General features: G+C 45.2%; 1 protein-coding gene across 2 annotated transcripts in view; it reads right to left on the bottom strand.

Annotated features, from left to right (window-relative positions):
* LOC135901640 (serine-enriched protein) overlaps window positions 1-21,692 on the bottom strand; it is a 189,319-nt gene that overhangs the window by 17,273 nt on the left and 150,354 nt on the right. For both annotated transcript variants that reach the window (XM_065431492.1, XM_070531122.1), the window contains 2 exons: window positions 17,552-17,708; window positions 5,552-5,723 (listed from right to left, as the gene is read on the bottom strand). In XM_065431492.1, the coding sequence (XP_065287564.1) occupies window positions 5,552-5,723; window positions 17,552-17,708 (329 nt within the window). The remainder of the gene's footprint in view (window positions 1-5,551; window positions 5,724-17,551; window positions 17,709-21,692) is intronic.

Genomic DNA, 21,692 nt, shown 5'->3' with positions numbered 1-21,692 from the left:
AACCAAATATTATCATTGCAACAGATGCCTCACAGTGTGAGGAAAAAGCTGGCATTGGAATGTTTTGTCCTGCACTCGACTGGTCTTTTTCTTTAAGATTGTCTGATTTTGTGCCTATTTTTACGGCCGAGTTGATTACAACGGCTGCTATTCTTACTGACTCCCTTTCTGTATGCTCTTGCCTTACCGCTACTTATGAGTCACCCATGCCAAAAATCTTCCACCTACTAGTTCCTGCCCATGTGCAATGTGTTCATTGATTTGGGTGCCTGGTCATAAAGGTTTGTTTTTTAATGAAACTGCCGATTCACTGGCAAATGCATCACTATCCGGCCCTGTTCTTCCTATTCTACCGGTGACAGCACAGATCACGGCGGCAAGATTTCGGATGTGATCAATTAGATTAGACTTATCAAACCCACATTTGACAGCTTCTCCAGAGTATAAGCACCTGGCATTTCCATGGCATAGCGAATCCTGTTACACAAAGATGCTTGAGGTCTGCCTCACCAAATTACGCTGCCGCATTCCCTGCCTAAATTTCTATATACACACGCCGGGTTTGATTCCCTCCCCCCTCTGTTATTTTTGTAATGAGGAGGAGACGATACAGCACTTTCTTCTATCTTGTCGCCGCTTTACTGCGTCAAGAAAAAGATTGTTGGAGGCACCTTTTCGAAGAATTGGCCTGCACTTGACAAAACGTGCAATTATTTTGTTTGGGGCGTCCACTTTGGGATTCAGCCACAGGGATGCATGCTTCGCTGTCCAAAGATTCCGTACAGAATCTGAACGAATGCCCTGCTAAATTCTATTTTTTATTACTTTTAAATTAATTATTCCTCATTCAACAGCAGCTTCCTGATTTTATTTTAGCCGGAAATTCAACTCTATTCAATGCTATTCGCATAGATATTAGGAAATTTATGCTCTATATTATTTTGAAATAATCCGCCCATTTCTTGGCCAGTCCCACATCGTGGGTAGGAGCCACACGTGCCACAGGCTACAACAACAACATAGTGCATTAGTGAGTACACTTATTTTTGTTGAACCGGGCCGGCCGCATTAGCTCGGCGACTACGGCGTTGCACAGTTGAGATCGAGGTCGCGGGCTCGCTTCCGGTCGCGTCGGCCGCATTTCCACGGGGGATGAATGTTGCAACGCTCGTGTATCGTGCATTCAGGGGCTTCTTAAAGAGGCATAACGAGGCGCAAATTAACCCGCAGTGCTCCAATACGGCGTGCTTCGTAATCAGATCGTTGTTTTGGCACGTGAATCACCAGAGTTTAATTTAGTGACTTTATTTTGTTATCTGTTATATTCATCTTGTTTTCTCCTCACTATTTTTATTTTTTACTGAGTAGTGTTTGGGACTTTGGCATAGCCGGTCCTAAACAGGCCTGTCTTCCTGTCTTTTTTTTTTTCAATTCATATAAAGAAAAGTGTGGCTTTGAGGCACGTGGACTATGGAAGGAATGAAAGTAAATGCTTCGGGTTTGGGTCACCTACATCGCTCGCCAACCTATCAAAGGATGCGAATTAATAAGATGGATAAGGTTTAGTTTCAAGTGGGCACTTGTGCAGCACACTTAGAACGCCCTTCAATTTCGGGTTTCATATTACTCAAAATTTTTGAGAGTATAAACATGAACGCTCAGTTTGAGTCAGTAATCAAGGAGAAATTTTTATTTTTCAGATAGCGTATCATACGTTTTCCTCTGGCTACTTTAATCAACAAAAATAAAATAGATTAGGAGCACTCATCGTTGCGTGACTAATAAATTTATTCAGAAGCATAAGATAAGAAGGTTCGCACCAAGGGAGCGAAAAAATTTAAAACGTCCTTAGGCACGTGTCTCAAGTGCTAACGTTGATCTAACTGTACAGCTTTTCAGAAAGGAGTCGCCACTAAAAAGATAACTTTGCTTTCTACGCAAAGTATGCTGCCAGAAATTGACGCACGCACTATGCATGCCTGTGCGCTACCTTCACAATGCCTTCATCAATTTCGAGCTCCAGGCCCAGCCCCCGAGTGAACTCTGTCCTCTACGCACACAGCAGTTAGTACGCCAGAGCGATTTGTAAGAGGCGCCCGCCAACGAGCGAACATCTCATTAGCGATGTGTCCAATGATGAAGAATTCTTTCAAACGAGAAGCTTTGCAAATTCGTGATTAGATTTCTTTCCAAAGAGAAACAAAAATATGATTGGAAAATTTACGAGATTAGGCGTAAATTATCATCAGCATTATCGCGACATCGTCGTGAGCGGCCACGTGCAATCTACAACAGCGCCACAGTTGCGTTTGTATAGAAGCAGGGTTTGGGTACGGGCTAGTTGGTATTCCATTGTTTCAAACAACAGTTACAGGGCGTGCATGGACAGGGACCAAAAGAACTACGAAGACAAGCGCTGACTTCCAACTGATCTTTATTTTGAGTAGCACGCATATATACTGAGAGACCAAGACCAAGATTTTTTAATTCTGTTTAATTGTGAGGACAACTGTTTGGTGGCCTATGTTCGTCAGACGTTGGATCTGTTTGAAGAATGCTTGTCTCCGCTCACACTCACACATGAGCTTCAGGAGAATGGGTCATTCAGGTCTTTAGATTTGAATTTATCTTTTACCCGGCAACATGTATGCTGGATGTATGAGCCGCGAGCTAATCAGCCTCTGTTATCCTACGCATCTGCCCATTCAAAACTGGTTAAGAGAGGTATCGTTCATGCTTGCTTGCATAATGCACTAACAAAATCCTGTTATCAGTTGATAGAACCTAGTTTCAGTTCACAGATTGCTCGGTTGAGGGTGGCAGGGTACCCTAGCAACCTTCTTGTCTCAGTCTCGGAGAACTTGCGTAGTAAGTTAAGCACCGATCCTCACAGCATTGAGCCTCAGGTACATGATCGAAGAAACAAAACAGCTGTTATCCCGTACGTTCATGGGATCTCCCAAAAACTTAAACAAATAGGACAAAGAGCAGGTATCGATGTTGTTTCCTCTGCTCAAAAAAAAAAAAAAACTTGCCCAGCTTTGCGTCACAACTAATCCTGTTGCTAAGGAACGTAGGACTTGCAGTATTAATCATAGAGAAAAGTGTACAGTTTGTTCGAAAGGTATCGTGTACAGGATACCCTTCAAATGCGGTCGGTCTTATATAAGGCAGACAGGTAGATGTCTCAATGTTAGGTTGCAAGAACATAGCAATAAAGTGCGCAAAGGGCTGGAAGGGTTTCTAGGTGTCCATTGCGCACAATGCGGCTGTATCCCGCTTTTTGAAGAAACCACTGTCTTAGCTAGTCATTCAAATGAATGCACTAGACTTATCGTTGAAGCAGTAGCGATTACTGAAGGTGACTCGGTTAGTAAGCCGTCAATTCCATTAACAGATAACGAACTTTTTTTTTTTTTGGAGGTCGCACATGCACTATCGTTCATTTTAAGGCGGCGGTCATGTTTTCTTTGAATTTTGAATGCATACTCATGTCGGTTTTATGCTTTGTGGGGGGGGGGGGGCGCTTTTGTCTTGGTGTCTCAGTATATATACGTGTTACTCAAAATAAAAATCAGTTGGAAGTCAGCGCTTGTCTTCGTAGTTCTTTTGGTCTCTGTCTATGTACGCGCTGTAAGTGATGGCGTTTGTATAGTACTGTAGTATACATATACTATACTATACTACACTATACTATACTATACTATACTATACTATACTATACTATACTATACTATACTATACTACATATAGTGAAGTATAGTACTGTTTGTATGGCATGTGAGTGAACTGTGTGTTTAGTAATCCAGGTATGTACTCGTGTGCTGGTAACTTCACTCTAACGCCCGAACAGATACTGTTCGAAGCCACCCCAAAAGTTCAGCCATGTCTGTTGTCACCGGTTAAGTACAACCACGTCAGACCTCGCTGAACTGGCTCCAAGTAGCTGCTACTTTCCATAGCTTAATTTGACTTTCCTCCTTCTGACACCTTAAGCCAATGAGCGGAACTCCTGAGTGCCGGTATTTACGCAAAACTTTTAAAAGCAAGCTTCACTGAAGCAGTGGCATCTGTTCGGTACCAGTGACGCCCTCACCACGTCCCCACATATCTGGCCAATTTTATCTAGTTGCTTGCAGCTAAAAGATGACAAGGTGACAGGTAACGAATATGGGATTTTGGAATAGTCAGCTTTAACGAAATCTGCTTCCTCATTTTGTTACCCCCCCCCATAAAAAAAGATGTTAAAATTTGTTCCCTGCGCTCAAACAGTGAGTGAAACACGTACTTGACCCCGAATATGAATAGTAGAATGCTTTAATTGCGCAACTCTGCCGGTTCAACGTTTTGTAATAAAGGCTACATTTCGGTTACAAATCAGGGTTTAAACCATTTTAAGTAGGGGTGTGCGAATATTGAAATTTTCGAATACGAATCGAATACGAATAAGGCGAAAAACTGTCTTCGAATATGGAATCGAATATCGAATATATGTGTACCATTAAAAAATTGCAAAACGAGGTAACAATAGCTTTATTACCCTTTTAAAAATAATATTGCATTTTACGAGGCTGCTTCAGGTTAAAGAGACACTCATTATAGGTAATGCACTCAGGTAATGTCAGGTAATGCTCTCTCAGGTAAACACTTGTTACAGATTATCGCGAAGAAAATTGACTGCTCAACATGTTCAGAAAGTAAGGGCTCTCTATGCGCTGTGACAACATTTGTCCAGGTAACATTTTCTAGGTGCATATTTTATTGCGCATACTTACAAAGCCCGAAAGTACATCATATATTGTTATGAAAGAGCCCTGGAATAAAGCTTGGTAAAAAGAAAAATCGAAACTGATCATGTCTCACGGGACTGATGCAGATAGACTGGAACAGAGCGTACACATTCATAGTAAGGTTCGTTACAGCACTTAAGATCACACTGCTGTAACGCGCTGTCGTTGTTTTGTAGCTTCTTTCGTCCTTGTTTTGTGTTACACTGTAACGAACCTTACTATGAATCCCAACCAACTGGCCGAACTTGCCATCTTGATGCAGAGCATACAGATAATGAGCGGATCATGTGAAGCTCTCAGTGAATAAACAAGTTTTTAGGAGAATGTGGAGCAAGCATATAATTCGTTAATTGCTAAATTATTCACAGTCTGTCCGAATATTCGCCGTTTCGACCATTATTCGGCCGTCTTCGAATACTCGGGAATTTACGAATATGCATTTCTCGAATCGAATACGATTCGAATAAGGAAAATATTCGATTCGTATTCGAAATTTCGAATATTCGCACACCCCTAATTTTAAGTAAAACAAGTAAGAGTGCATAATATTTGCTTGCATCTCAGATAATGCGCTTGGTAACCTAAGTATGACATGTCTCTATTAATTCCACCAGTTCTTCCAGTGATGCGTCTACCTTGCAAGCGAGTGAGTCAGCGGATGCACGCAACAAACAAACAAACAAACAAACAAACAAACAAACAAACAAACAAACAAACAAACAAACAAACAAACAAACAAATAAACGACTGAAGAGACTTGCCTGAGCTAGAAACCCTGTCTTCCATAGCCAAAGCGGAAGCCAAGAACGTGCACGCATTGTGAATGGACATGGTGCTGGTGACGTGGTCCTCGCAACTTTGCCGCAACTCTTCAATGCCCAGTTCATGCGCGAGGGCTAGCGCTTCGAACACTGTGCTGTCCTGCAAGTGTATCTGAAAAAAATTGGCAGTGGATTAGCTCGGATATGCATCAGGATGTGATTACAAACAATGGTTGATCGACTGATGGGGTTTAGCGACGCATGGCATCGGAGATTATACCAGTAGCGAGATGCTCCGCCTTAATTTTGACCACCTGACGTTCCTTTACGTGCACACACGCAGACGTTTTTTGTTTTTTTTTGTATTCCGCCTTCATCTACATGCGGCTGATGCGTCGTGGTCGGGAATCGAAGCCGCGATCTCATGCTAGCACCCGAATGCCATAGACACCGAGTCGCCGCGGTTGCTTATCGCAAACAGCGATAAGATAAAATTTTAGGTTACACGCTTAAGTAACAAAGTTACAACCAAAATGAGGAAAACCGACAATGAAGCCAAAGAAAGCATAAGGGAAGTTAACCGTTATGTTTAATTTAAATGGTAGAAATAATGAGGAAAATGGAAATGAAAGTGGACGAAAAAACAGCTTGCCGCAGGTGGAAGCCGAACCCACACCTTCCGGGTTACCCACGCGATGTTTTTTTTTTTTTTTCCGCTGCGGCCAATGCACCACGTCTACTTTCATTGGCATTTCTTTCGCAATATTTTTATATCTCAATTAAACATACCAAATCATTTTTCCTTGTGGTTTCTCTGGTTCTGTGGCGGCCGAATTGCGATGCTAAAACGCCCATGTACTCAGCTTTAGATACATGTTAAAGAACCGCAGGTCGTCAAAACTAATCGTGAGTCCCCCAACTACGGCGTGCCTCATAATCAAATCGTGGTTTTGGCACCCAAAACCCCGGAAATAATTTTCTTTCGCTCATATGTAACGAAGCCTCTTTTCGCACTGGCAGAAAATGGTCACCGGCTAAGCTATCGGGAAAAAAAACTGAAATCTTGAATGTTCCAAAGACTGAAAAGGGGGACCAGCTAAAAAAAGAACACACACACACACACACACACACACACACACACACACACACACACACACACACACACACACACACACACACACACACACACACACACACACACACGTATTCATGTATAGCCAACAAGTAACGGTGTGGTCCGAAATTAGCGCCAACGCAGAGCAGTCCTCGCTAGTTCGCGTCTATTTTTGTAGATGGCGCACACCTCTGGCGTTTTCGGTGGGACTTTCGACGAGCGCTTGGCTGTTGGGACACTCCGTTTAAGAGCTCTTCGGCAGCTTTTCGTGATACTTGAAAACGTATGTTAGTGATCAACACAAAACAATACATGCATGTGAATGTATACTGCAAAGTAACAATAAAGGGCCAGAAAATAGGTTATTTCCTTCGCTGACGCTACTCGACTCTGCAGCAACTGCCTTTGACCGAACTAAACATGAGTGCATTGGTAAAAAAGAAACAAAAAGCTTTAGCGTTTTGTGAAGTTAAAAAGGAAAAGAAAATTTTTGTGTGAAGTGCATTCAGCCGCGTATTGCGCATTGAAGTGTTTAATGTAAAAATAAGGCACATTTGAAAGCAAAACATAACAGTATTTGTTTCTGAAAGTTCAATTGATATAATTTTTGTTTTAAGAGCGACAACGTTGAAGCTTGTGAAGATATCCAAAATTTGTTTTGTACCATGTATTCGTAGGTAATTAACAGGGATCTCCATCATCATGTGCACCCGCTGTCGTATTCAGTGGCTTTGTGCTGATGTGACTTGTCTTAAAACACAGCATATGAGAATTTCTTAGCGGTGCACATTTAAAGTTATTTTCGCAAATTTGATTGGATTACGTTTTTGATTCAAATAAAGTTTTTCCTTTTTCTCTCTCTCTTTCTCTCTCTCCCCTCTCTTTTCCTGTTTAGGTAGGGGTTCCAAAGGTTGCTTCACTACACGTCTTTGCCGCCTCGCGCGCTGCAATGCAGGGAAGATGTAGATAAATGACGCCAAAGACGGTGAGAGGACCGAAATTCCATTATACTTTGGTCTCTTGAAACGAATTTTGTAGCGAATAAAATCTTGGGGATCAATAACGAGCCATAATTAAAAAAAAACAAATATAGTCGTGCTCAAGGCATGACGTGTTTGTAACTCGCCATGATTCGAAAGATTAGGCATAGAAGACACGGGCCCAAGAGGAACGAAAAATGGCACGCAAACGTTGTCTATTAAAAGCGGTCCCACTGTTGCGACAACAACAACAACAACAACAACAACAACAACAACAACAACAACAACAACAACAACATCTGCGCATGTTCTGGGGAGCGCAGCCATGGAGACTGCGTTGACGAAAACAATGGAGCCACGGAGAAGGAACTTGCCACGCAGACTGTTGAACCTCCTCTGCGTGAATTGGCTGCCGTTTTGTAATCACAGTAATTGAATACTATACCACAGGCTATCAGAACGCACCGGCTTATGACACCAACACGACAATCAGACAGACAATCTTAGAAGGCACCGCGCACTGCGACTCTAGCTTAAAACGAGACATTCTTGGCCCGTGGAGAAACACTGCTTGCGCATTGCGACGGGCCCTGGTGAAATTTTATGAGCAGGTTGAGTTTGTGTTTGTGTGGATGATGCGTTGGCCGTTTGGTTGTTTGCAGCATGCCAGGCCGTCAGCCAAGCAAAGATCTTCAACTTTCATTAAAGACAGCATCTTTCTCTCCGACCAGACATGCCATGCGCCGACTTACCTTTCCCCTGTCAGACGTTATTTCTGGTGACGTCATGCATTTCGCAGTCACATACCAGTTGCATCACTACGGTGCCCTTGCATTAATTACCCGGTCTGTTTAGACAGTACGTCGCAACTATTCGTTTTATATGATGATTAGAAGAAAGTGATCATGACAAAGCGCATTATAGATGAGTGAAAAGCTGTTTAGGACACTGCTCTGGTTACACAGGTTCCAAAGCTCGTATATACTATGTAAACGTCCGAGTGCGTCCGAGTGCGTGACACAATCTTGGGGAACCCACCGACGTAGCGCTGAGGTTACGCGGTCGGTTAAGATAAAAAGACAGTCGAGTAGATTTGAACTCATCGTGCCAATGTTCACCCGGCACATCATTAATGCTCGACAAACCAAGAAAGAGTAATAGTCAGTACAGTACAGCAAGGCGAGAGCGTCAGCGTTTGCGATATTGTCATAATACGTCCCACCCCAACCGCTTATTGTCACTTCCTAACGACTTATTAAGTCATACTAAGTAGTAATAAGTTTTGTTTTTCTGTCTCTGGAATAGTGCCGTGACTTACTACACCATTTGATTGTACTGTTATTCAGCAGAGCAGCAAAAAGGTTCTCCTGCTAAGAGAGGAAGAATCTCCCGAGAAGCCAACCCATACCGTGAGGAATTGCCGGAAGTTTGCCTGCGAGGTTTTGACGTCCCAGGTGGATAAGAAGGCTTATTCTCAAAAGTCCGGAGAAGCGTTCCGGACGAGCTCCACCCGTGCTGTTCCGCAGACTGCACGAACGTTGTCGTGCTTGCAGGAACCTCTCTACGAGAACGTGTGGCCTCTTGAGGAATTTTTTTTCGTCCAGGTACAACCCAGGCTATTGTTGTCCGACAAAGACGTGTATTTTTAGTGCTGCTCGAAAGCCTGTACTCGAAAAAAAAAAAGAAACTGAAACAGCCACACTCAGGAAGGACCTTACTACCAGTTTATGAAACGACATCGAAAGTAAATAGAGCGAGCACTCAGCTTACTGGCTCTTTCGAAGAAGATGCAGCGGGGCTCAGAAGAGCGACAGGAATGTGGCTTGACATATCCCTCGATGCAGACGCATAAGCCGAACGTTCCGTTTCGCGCTACCAACTCAGGAAAGAACGCATGGCTGGAAGTGGTCTTCAAGTTTCTTCGGTGGCAGCTGTTCTACGCTTGTCTGGAAGCATCTTGTAGCAATTCGGAGGCCCAGACGTTTGTTGAGAACCTTCCACGTCAAACTCTGGCGACCTGGCTGCTGTAAGCGCAGTCTATATAATGCCCGTACTTTCTCCTGCAGCACTAGGGGGTGCTCGGTAATAAAAGAAAAATGGTATCATACAGCTAATTGATGAACTTTAATGCCGAATGTGGAGTGCTTTGACTGTTGAGTTACTCCTGTAATTGTCGTAAGTTAATCTGCGGTATGTGTATGGTTGTGACTGCGGACTACCCATGCGTTGCGCCGGTTGAAATTGAAACGTTTGACAGAATGGATAGGGTAGCCGAAGTGACGTTTTATTACGTGCTTTATTATAGACTGTTAGCAGAAATTATCACAACCAAGTCATTAACGTACTGATGTGAGGTTCTTAGTTTTACCACGTGGTCGTACTGCTGCCGCCAATGGTAAAATACGTCCAAGGACTTCTCAAAATATTGTGGAAGGCCTTAACCCCTTGGCCAGTTTAATGACGCGTAAAGCGATCGGCACACTTGTCTAGAGCGCGGAAGGAAGTGGAGAGAGGAGGACGTGCATCCACGTAACGTAAGTGTGTTAGCGCCGACTAACGTAGGCTGCTGGTTCGAGACAACGTGCCTATGGACATCACCTCGCAGATGGACTGGTATCCTATACTCGGACTTGTCGCTATGTCAGTGGCATTCACTGTTTCCTTTTATCAACGATACCGTTCTGTACCCCAGGCGAGCCTCGTCAGTCGTCACCACGCAAATCAAAGGCCTATCTTATCGGCGTCGCGACTGACCGATAGGTCACGCGATCGGGGCTGTCTTGTATGCGATAGGTCAGCGTAGGCAATAGCGGCTGTCTTCGCTGCACAGAAATAAGTGCCACTAGCTGTGGCGTGCCAATAAGGCACCGCTTACCGAGAAGGAAACTTTCTCGACCCAGCGCCACTTCCACTAGACCCCGCAAACGTATACGTTGCCGCACGTCATCTCCGCGCTTTATTGACGAGTGTGCTGGGGGCTGTGCCGGTCATAGAGTTGTACGAAACTCTATGGTGCCGGTAGTACAAAAGCAAATTGTGACGTAATACAACTGTGCTCATGTACAATGCTATAAAATTTTTTTTTAGACACGCGCTGGGCTTACAACCAAGGCCAGAATAATGCAACGATTCGGTTCCAATGCTATTCTTTTTCGCACTTCGTTCACTTTTTTCATTTCAGTGTTTTATGGCCAAGTTGCGACATTGGCTGCATAATAATAGAGCGGTGTATTAAAAAACTTGAATTTTTATTACACGTTCAATCGAACTTGTTCCTACAAATCGCACTGATGTCCCTTTTGCACACTATAGAACACAAACATGTAACAACGTTGTATGTCCCTCGACGCGTTTTCTTCGCGAGTCGTGTAACTACATACATCGCCGGCTGGCAATGGGGCGACATATGAACCTGACAGGGCCCAACCGCATGCACATCTTACCATAAAAAAAAAAGTTGCAGTTCCGTCAGAAGGGCGGAAAAATTCTTAGCGTTAGCAAATTATTTTAAACTTGACCGGAAGTTAAGTTCATAGATTGACGACGATGCATGCATTTTCATGGGCAGTATATATTGCAGTAAACATGCGCGGTTTCGCGCGCCTGTATATATGGAGGCATTAAGCGAATTCGCTTGACGACCGTGAGCACTCGCAGTCACAACGATGGCGTGGTGAGGAACGAACGTCGCGGGGGAACGCGCGTGCTTGACCCAAAGAGAATGTTCCGTGCGGCCGCTCCATGTACTGTTTCACTGTGTGGCGCCTGCGATACCCGAGAGATCACGTGACCTCCAACGTTGCGCCCGTGGGCAGCGTATGAGCCATTGCACCTGGCACAGAAGGGCGGCGGCGTGAACGCGTCTCGAGTGTCCGTATAAATTGTTACCGCAATAAAGAGAATGAAGCCACAGCTCATCCTTAGCTGTTGGTAGCTTTGCGTGCGTACGTTAATACCTCCTGCACGTTTTATTTACGACATGCTTCATGAAACCGCTACAAATAAACAACATACCGCTAGAGGGCCTGACCATGCACAGAATATCGCAGTGTGTATGTTTGATGCTTAGCAGCATCCTCAATGTATATAATCGCAATGTTTGTATACAGCGCAGTGTTTGCGCAACCTGCTTGAACGAAGATGTTCCAGTTTTCTATTAAGAGAGAATGACAGAACCCTGAAGACGATGTCTATTCTTCGGGGATGCAATATTATAAGGTGTAGGGAATAAGAAAAGTGCTGGATAACAACGGATTAGCTAACATATTATGTAACGTTTCGCAATTAGCTCTCAAATAATTACTGTAACAGCATGTTGCAATCGCGAAATAGAGGCCAGTGAGCACTATATACACGTACAAAACAAGTGATATCTATCTATCTATCTATCTATCTATCTATCTATCTATCTATCTATCTATCTATCTATCTATCTATCTATCTATCTATCTATCTATCTATCTATCTATCTATCTATCTATCTATCTATCTATCTATAAATAAATAAATATATATATATATATATATATATATATATATATATATATATATAAACGAGAAGAAAGGGGGTTAACCGAGGGACCCGATTTCCATTAATTTATCATTACTTTATTTCATTTATTAAGCACATGCAATTTCCCCTATGTTGTACTTGGTGTCAGTGTTTGTTGGCTTCTCATTATACGACTAATAAATATCGGGTCCCTCGGTTAACCCCCTTTCTTCTCGTTTATTACATAACGAGGGTCTCGAACCGGCAACATTGATGCCTTCAGGTAGCATATGTGGGTTTATTGACCAGTTGCCTTCACCCGAAAAGATCACGTTCTCGTGACACCTGCGGCAAAAAAGACGTTCCACGTCCGCCGCCAAGGTCTGTGTGTGGGGGCGCTGGCTAACACTCCCGGGTTTCTACTAGTACACATAAATACCCAAGAAAGTGGATGGGGAAACGCCGCCGCGGTAGCTCAATTGGTAGAGCATCGCACGCGACATGCGAAGGTTGTGGGTTCGGTTCCCACCTGCGGCAAGTTGTTTTTTCATCCACTTTAATTTCCATTAATTTATCATTACTTTATTTCATTTATTAAGCACATGCAATTTCCCCTATGTTGACTTGGTGTTGACTATGTTGACTATGACTTGGTGTCAGTGTTTGTTGGCTTCTCATTATACGACTATATATATATATATATATATATATATTGCATTGGGTACAATATGTACAACCATATGCATGCAAATCTTTAAAATATTACCCCGCAACTCGCTAATGAAGGCTTTTGATCATTTTTCGACGACGACGAACCGTGTATTCTATTCATGGCCGCTAAGGTGCGCTGTCATAATGGCACAACCATCTAGTTTTAGAGCGTCTCCTTTAACCTCTACTTTAAAAGTCACTGGTACTTTGTCAACTTTATATACCTTTTATTTTGCCATCTTTTCCTCTCTTATGATGCGCAGATGCGCAAGAGGTCTGCATTGTCGCTGTCGCCCTTTCAGGCGTCCTCACTTCAGTTTATGCGCTGAAATTTCGTGCTGCTCTGAACATATTACTTTAGTTCACGATAACATCAAAAGGGAGGAAAAAAGGTTAAAAATGATTTCAGATCGAGCTTTGAGCTTGCAATTTACTTCCTGTACGTGCGCTTTACCTCACCCACCTATACTTTCCTCGCCTTAATGTATGAGACACAGACTCATTAAAAGAGCGGAGTGCTAATGTGATAGCATTAACACACGCACACACACACATACGTCACCGGCGCGCGTGCAGTGAAAAACACAGCCGCCGCCGGCTTTCTGCGTGGTGCATTCGCGTAGTGCTTGGTGTATACGTGGGCGCCACGTGGACACGTTATCTATTTTTTTTTTGCGTGAACTTCCAAAATTCTGCGTGATAAAGTCTGGCGACGCTGGCCTTTTTTACTTGCGAATGTGAACCACGTGGTGGTCTTGGATGGGCTATGCGATCAAGAATATCGGCTTTTCCATGGGAGGTGGCGGTGGTGGTGGTTTGTAGCAACAGGCGGGTTTAGCCTGGCGATCAAGGCCGGCAATTGCTCCGCCCGAGCGTGTCATATAAAATCACTGTGGTGTTTCACCACATGTCCATCAGATCAGTCGCTCTTAAGATAGCAGAGTGTGGGTGAGGCCAGTTGGTGATTCATGATTTTGGGAAGCTTATACCGCAAGCAAAACACGTGACTTGAAGGAAGGGACAACATGAACCACTTCGTGTTGTCCCTTTCTTCAAGTCTCGTGTTTTGCTTGCGGCAAACTTCCCAAAATCTCTTTTAAGAATCCGATAAGGAGACGTGAAGTTTCTTTGCGGGCTATAACTGACCCATCGGGGAACACACGGTGCTGCAGGCACGTATGTGGAAGGTCCTTTTGTTGCAGATTTTTTCAGGAGAGCGTCCCTTTCGTCTCGGAATTTTGGGCATGACCACAGAAAGTTGTCAATGTCTACTGTCTCGTCGCATGTCGTACAGTTCGGAGAATTGACGCGCCACTTTTGTTGTGGTGTGGTAAAGTGTGCGGCGAAACACAGCGATGATATCGGCTCATCTTTGCGCAGGGAAACGGACCACATTATGTGTGCGTGTATGTGTGCGTGTGTGTGTGCGTCTGTGTGTGGCGTACTACGCGATGAGCAATGCATCTCGCTTGCGAGACTGTGGACGCATGTTGTGTGAAATAAGGCCAGCCGCAGTGATCAAGCGGCGATAGAAATTCAGGACCCGTAATTATTGAACAGCTGAGGATGAATGAGATGCGATGATTAGTGAGCGCACGTATCTCGGTACCATCTGCGCTGCGTGCAGAAAAAAACAACAACAACCATCGTTTGAGCATAATATATCGACTGACAGGTGTGACTATAACTGAGGTCCTAGCATGCTTTGACACTGCCGAAGCCGCTTGTATACATTTCACCACGGGGAATACCCATAAGGCAAACCACTAAAGTTATCGCGTTTTAACGCGTATTTCATGGGTATTACGTAAAATTGAACTTTCTTTTTTTTTTCTTTACCCTTATGCTCACCTTTAAAGCACGGACTTCATGCTATAATTGTGGACACAAATATGCCGAAGTTGGGTCTTATAAAGTTGAGAGCAGCAAAAGGAGGCAGCAGACACAGCGAAATTACCACGCAACGGAATGAGTACTTATGTACGCTTTTGCTTTGTACGTTCACATGATCATGACTAATAATTAAAATTAAATTATGGTGTTTATAGCCTCCCTAAGCTCCACAGCGCCTTATGGGGAACACTAAAAAAAGGGGTCCGGATTAATTTTGACCCCCTGGGGATCTTACCGTGCTCCTAAAGCACGGTAACAGTGGTTTCTGCACTTCTCCCTGATCTGAATTAGGCGCCGCCACTTGGTACGACTCCACTGAACTGCTGTGATGGGTATGGCTAAGAGTTGTAGACGAAATTCATCTTGTATATCGTTTAAAGCTACAGTGTAAATGGGGTGCAAATGAGTACCTTAACAGCAATGCAATATAAGTTTTTGTGCGAAGACCATTCATTTAAGCGAAATATCATTTCGGCACTGTGAAAATGTGCACAATCTGCGAAAAATGTTCGCTTTCGAAGTGTAATAAATTTTTGTGGCTGTTTGATCTACGGAAGAAGCACACTCTTACGAAATCCCTACAAGCTGACTTAAGGGAACCATGCAGTCGGCAACAAGGCTACGTTGTTGTGCCAGTAAAGCGGAAACGATTATACTTTCTAAGCACAGTTCGCAGATGCTGTCGCTTCAAAAAATAGCAATATGCCGTAATTACGATCGCGGCAGTCAAAATACAAGCAGCGATCTTACGCAGAGAGAACATCTCGCATGGACGTTTGTTGTCAACCAGAGGCGCTATAACGTAAAACTATCCCAAGCTTTTCTATTCCAATTCTGCTATTAGCCCTCCACAATTGGTCAAAAACTTTTTTCGACCACCCCCACTTCACCTGTCTGTCACGCGACGTCACGAAAACCGCGATACCTCCCCATCTGATATGATGTGTACACACTGATTATGCATGATTTGACAGAAAAAAGAAAAACAGTTCTTTCTGATTCGACCTTTTTTCGCCATGTAGCCCTCGGCTATTGGTAAAAAAGTTTTCGGGCTGCACCTACTTCCCCTGCCTGTCACGCGACGTCACAAAACCGCAAAAGCTCATCGCGTCAGAGTGACGTGTACGCGATAAATATGCATTAATATGCCGAACAAAACTGAATTTTCTTCGGAATAGCCGCAGGCTGCCCCGTTCCGAACGGAATAAAAGATGGCTGCCGCCGATCGCTCAGACGCTGGCTACTCGCACCTGCCGGAGAGCATGGGTGTATTTGCGTATAATAAAACTTCTTGCGTGGCCGTGTAACGTTTTCGAGCACTTTCGGCACGTTTACCACCTAATTCTGCCAACTCTTCTTTGCTGAGGCTCAGTTTTAGCGTCATTCTTAAGCTTCCGTTGCATGCCACCGCGATTTTCGACCAGCCACCACAAGCTAAGTAAGAGAAAGCCGACCAATCGCAGACGCCGGCGCCACCCTCTTCATCCGGTTATCGATTTTCAGTGCACTGGCTCTGCCCCAGTGGATCCCTCTCCAGTTGAGCGTCCTCCTCGCCTCTTGTCAGCCAATTAGATACGACAAGCCGCTAAGTGTAGGCAATGTTATTCGTTTTTCAAGCAAACAAAAATGACCTCCTTTTAACGAGGAGAGCATTTGATTGGTCTGTTCAGACAACCCTGCGGGTGACCGCCCGGTGCTTGCGTCGGTGGTTACACGAATTTGACGTCCGGAGATTGGAATAGAAACGTATTGGAATAGTTTTACGTTATAGGGCCCCAGCGTCCACTTCGAAGGTGCGGCAGATGGGGGGGACACTCGCAGTGACGTCACGCTGTTTGCAAACAGGAAGAGGTGAATGGAGGTCACTGCGCACGAATTTTCGCCGTTGCCGTCGGCGTGAGGTTTCGTATAAAGTCCCAGTGTGATAAGATCGTGTGCTGTTTTCTGTGGGTGCGAGGGAAAACGCGCGAGGATGAGCCGAGAACAATGGCGACTTGATGCACGCCGTTCTCCGGCGTGCCCAATGCTGGCGGTCACGTGATAAAACGCGCGCTAGTGCAGGAAAGGGGGGTGGAGTTAAGTGGCGCGCGTCTTCTCCTCTACCACGGCCGTGGGTGTGCATGGTTGTCCGCGCGGCTAAGCGCATACGCGGGCCACGTGCCGTATCTTTGAGGTAATATGTGGCGGGTACAAATGTTTGGCGAGCCGAGATGGCTGGTCGCTTCACGTGCGATGTCTTACCGTGCGCCTAAGGTTGGAGGTAGAGTAATCTCAAGTGTCAGCAACGCGTTCATGCGAGGGGCAGCCTGAACCATTCACTTCCCTAGTCCTGCGCTCTTCATCCCGTCAGCCCTGTGACAGCGAGCGTTCGCGTTCATTGAGCGAGATCTGTTAATTTTTGCCTCTGCATGCGTGGAACCCTGCTTGTTCATTTATTTAGTAAGCGAATGTCCACAGCAACTTATACGGCCGATAAAACTACGAACCTTACTTCGTGCAGTTATGTAATGCTTTGCTATCGCTATCAATTCTTCACCTTTCGGGCGAAACTGTGGAGCATATGTAGCGAGGCTGAAGGAATTGCATCAGTCATATACGAGAATGAAGGATCTGTCAGCTTAGCTACATATACGTCGTTTTTCTGGTGGGTCGTGGTGTGAAGGGCAACGCACCGCATTATGAGCGCTTGCTAGGCAGTCTCACGTGCGTAATTGTATTTCAACAGCAATTTTTCGCAACTATACTTTCTTTCAGCTCGTGGACCACAAGGTTACCACAAGTTCAGCGAACCGAGGTCGAAAGCATCCTACCTTGCCCATGTAGACGTAAAGAAGGACATTTTGGAAGACGTCAGGCTTGGCGTGCGGTAGGCGGATGGGCGTAGGGCTGCCCGGAGGAGCTGGCGTAACTGTGGAGCCCGGTACTTTGCACACCTCGCCTCGCTTCACGTTCTGGAAGTTGCTGCACCTGCAACAGGGCACATCACGATAAGTTCACCGACGGCAAGCCGACTGGCAGCAAAATGTGCACTGGCGGTCGGCAAAATGGGGTCACCTTCGCTCTAAGCCATGCAGAGGTAGTCGGGTCTTATTTGAGTGGGGAATCTTCTGGAACACGTGTGTGTGCGTGTGTGTGTGCGTCTTTGTAAGTGTGAAGGCTTTTTCGTGAAGCCAAGAGCGAATCTGTCAAGCGATAAATGATTGCACACTGTTTTACCGGCACTTCGGTGACTATCTAGGCGTTTGGTAACTCAAGCTGCTCCACGAAAACGGACATACAGATGGCAGGAAAACCGGGCTACAGTCGACAAGAATGCTTTGAATTAAAAAATTTTCTAGACCGCCTTTCCTTGACAGAGTGCTCTTCGTAGAGCAGCCACAAGCACCAGCAATGAAAGAAAATGTAAGTGCAACTGGTTACATTCTTGAAAAGCAGAAGACAATCTTTTGCTTCCGCACAAGAATATTTTGACATCTGGTAGTAATGAATAATGGACCGACTTACTTTGCCTTACCTGTGGTCATTTTATTGCAACTACAAAAATTAAGCAACCTGCCGACACTTTCTCTTAGAGGAACATAATTATTTATCAGAATTAATTATGGTGCGTGCCACGGCACAGTGCAACACCGCTACTGGTTTCCATCAATTTCTTTATTCTCTGATCAAGCAAGTTGAATAATGTGCCATAGTTTATCGCACAGGTAGTCCAAAATAACTAAATTTGAACTAACTGAATTTGAATAACTAACTAGTTTGAAGTATTCTTACATAAACATTTCAAACCAGCGCAGATACCGCAAAATATTGCAGCGTTCGTGAAGGGGATGTAGAAAATAAAACAGAACGCAGAAAAGTATAAGCTCTCAATGCACTTGCTTTCTTGTTAACACGGGCGCTATAACGTAAAACTATTCCAAACTTTTCTATTCCAATTCTGCTATCAGCCCTCCACGATTGGTCAAAAACTTTTTTCGACCACTCCCACTTCACCTGTCTGTCACGCGACGTCACGAAAACCGCGATACCTCCCCATCTGATATGATGTGTACACACTGATTATGCATGATTTGACAAAAAAAAGAAAAACAGTTATTTCTGATTCGACCCCTTTTTGCCATTGGCCCTCGGCTATTGGTAAAAAGTTTTCGGGCTGCACCCACTTCACCTGCCTGTCACGCGACGTCACAAAACCGCAAGAACTCACCGCGTCAAAGTGACGTGTACGCGATAAAGATGCATTATTATGCCGAACAAAACTGAATTTTCTTCGGAATAGCCGCAGGCTGCCCCGTTCGGAAAGGAATAGAAGATGGCTGCCGGCGATCGCTCAGACGCTGGCTGCTCGCACCTGCCGGAGAGCATCGGTGTATTTGCGTATAATGAAACTTCTTGCGTGGCCATGTAACGTTTGCGAGCACTTTCGGCACGTTCACCCCGTCATTCTGCCAACTCTTCTTTGCTGAGGGTCCGTTTTAGCGTCATTCTTGAGCTTCCGTTGCATGCCGCCGCGATTTTCGACCAGCCACCGCAAGCTAAGTAAGGGAGAGCCGACCAATCATAGACCCCGGCACCACCCTCTTCATCCGATTATCGACTTTCAGTGCAGTGGCTCGGCCCCATCGAAGCCCTCTCCACTTGAGCGTTCTCCTCGCCTCTTGTCAGCCAATTAGATACGACAAGCCGCTCAGTGTAAACGATGGTATTCGTTCTTCAAGCAAACAAAAGTGACCTCCTATAAACGAGGAGAGCGTTTGATTGGTCTGTTCAGACAACCCTGCGGGTGACCGCCCGGTGCTTGAGTTTGTGGTTACGCAAATTTGACGTCAGGAGATTGGAATAGAAACATATTGGAATAGTTTTACGTTATAGGGCCCACAATTTTGACACAGTAAATGGCAAGAACTTCGTGTTAATTGCCTTGCATTTGTTTTTTCTGGCACTACGCGGATTCGCTCTGAATTTACGGGGCGATGAAGAATGGCGTCTCAACTTGACGGAAAGAAGCAAACTTTGCATCAGAAGCTGTACATGCATTGTGCTTATACACCCCGAATGTTAAAACAAAAAGTAGACAGATTCGAAATTCGCTTATCTTAGTGGGCATGATTATAATGCTCAGTAAAAAATTTACGACATTAAAAATGAAGCCGAATAAAGCAATCAAATTTTCTTGTTCCATGTAACAATGTGGCCGCACATGAGCGTTGCCCTCTCGTGTCGTGTATTTATGTATAATAGAGTAGAACGCTTCCAGCGCCGGTGTGTTAAGGAATTCTGAAAGCTAATACACCAGCGTATTTAAATTTACATTCTCGCCAATGTTATTCGCTCCAATTTTAGCACTGTACGTTGCAATGGTTTTTCGACGTTAAAGAGTGAAGTGAAATGGCTAGTGGTGTAGAGAATAATAAATGAAAGGCAGGGAGCTTAACGAGGACTGAGCCCGGTTGGCTACCCTGCACTGGAAGAAAAGAAGGAAAAGATTAAGAGAAGGAAAGAGAGAGTCCACTGTTGATGTTGCTGACGTAGTGAAAATTCTCAGCTCTTTATCACAGACAATCGTTCAGTCCGGTTGCTTTCAGGAATCGCAGCAGCACTTTTGCGGCCTTCTGCAGTTGTGGGAGTGTGCTTAATTGCGCTGGTTGGTTCATGACGAAGGGGGTGAAAACAGCGCGAAGGGCAGGATGAAAACCGAAACGACGTACACTTTCGTCCTGTGCTTCGCACTGTTTTTACCACCTTCTGCAGTAGCGATAAGCGAGACAATGATCACAAGACCTCGTTCAATCAGACAGGCCTTCCATCTGGCTGGCTTAAAGCGGAGCGGAGGGCAAGCCACCTATGCCTTCCCTATATTGCTGCACAATTATGTGCCAAATGTACCGCGGGCGTTCATATCACACAGTTCATATCACACACGAGCATCATAAACAGGGAATGTATTTTTTATTTTTATTTTACCTGTTCATTTGTTAGCAACAACTCTAGTAGTAAACCTGACACAGTCAAATCTGTCTTTCTCAAGGAATATTTGTGCGGGCTCGCAACTTCACAATAACCAAGAACTGGATCATGATTCGTTTAGGCTCAATGGCTAACGGGCCGAACCGGGCGAGGCCTGAATCTTTCGGATCCGGGCAGGATACAGGCCAGGTCTGAAACCACCCGACCGGGTTCGGGCGGGCCAGCGCATGGCACATTCTGGCTCAGGCCGGTCCAGAGAAAACGACGCGTGCATTGCTCTAAGAGACAGCCTGCGTATGCACGGTGAACACGAAACGCGGGGCCACCCGTAAACTAACGCTCCGGACGCCGCAACGTTAGCACTCTCTTTCAAAATTTTCGGCAGCCAGGGCCCTCGCCAACGGTTATTCAATATGTCGATTGGACTTTTCCTCGTCCCTTTTATTGCGATAGCAGTTCTATGAACACTCCAGGCGCATTTCTGCCGTCGCCGTCGCCGTGAGCTGCCGCATAAAGTCCAAGGGCGATAACACCGTCGCCGAGCGTCGTATGCTGCGTGCGCGAGTGAAAGCACGCGAGGGAAGCCGACGAACGCGGCTCAATCTGGCGCGCGCGAAGGAAGGAAGCGGAAAGCCAACGCGGCCGTCTTCCGTCGCGTGAAAAGACGTGGGGGGATGGGAGAGGGGAAGGGGGCGGCGTTGTGCTTCAGCAGCAATTACGCATTTCGCGACCGGGTGCAAGGGTAACAGACCATCGCGGCTAGAGTGCAGCCTAGTACACACTAATCGTGGCTCAATCTCGCGCGCCATATATGGAGGAAAGCGAGTAGGCAGCGTGGAAGGAAGACGGCGGGGGGGGGGGGGGGGGGCGGATTCGACTCCGCCAAGTTCGTGCTTTGCGCGGCCGCGCGAGGTTGCGCGCGCCGTATCTTGAAATGCGTCTGCAGACGGCTCATACCTTTGTGCGCGCTGTGTTCTTGCCGCT

Source organism: Dermacentor albipictus, chromosome 1 (assembly GCF_038994185.2).
Source record: "Dermacentor albipictus isolate Rhodes 1998 colony chromosome 1, USDA_Dalb.pri_finalv2, whole genome shotgun sequence".
Classification (NCBI taxonomy): Eukaryota; Metazoa; Arthropoda; class Arachnida; order Ixodida; family Ixodidae; genus Dermacentor; species Dermacentor albipictus.
This window is presented reverse-complemented; position numbering and strand designations above follow the sequence as displayed.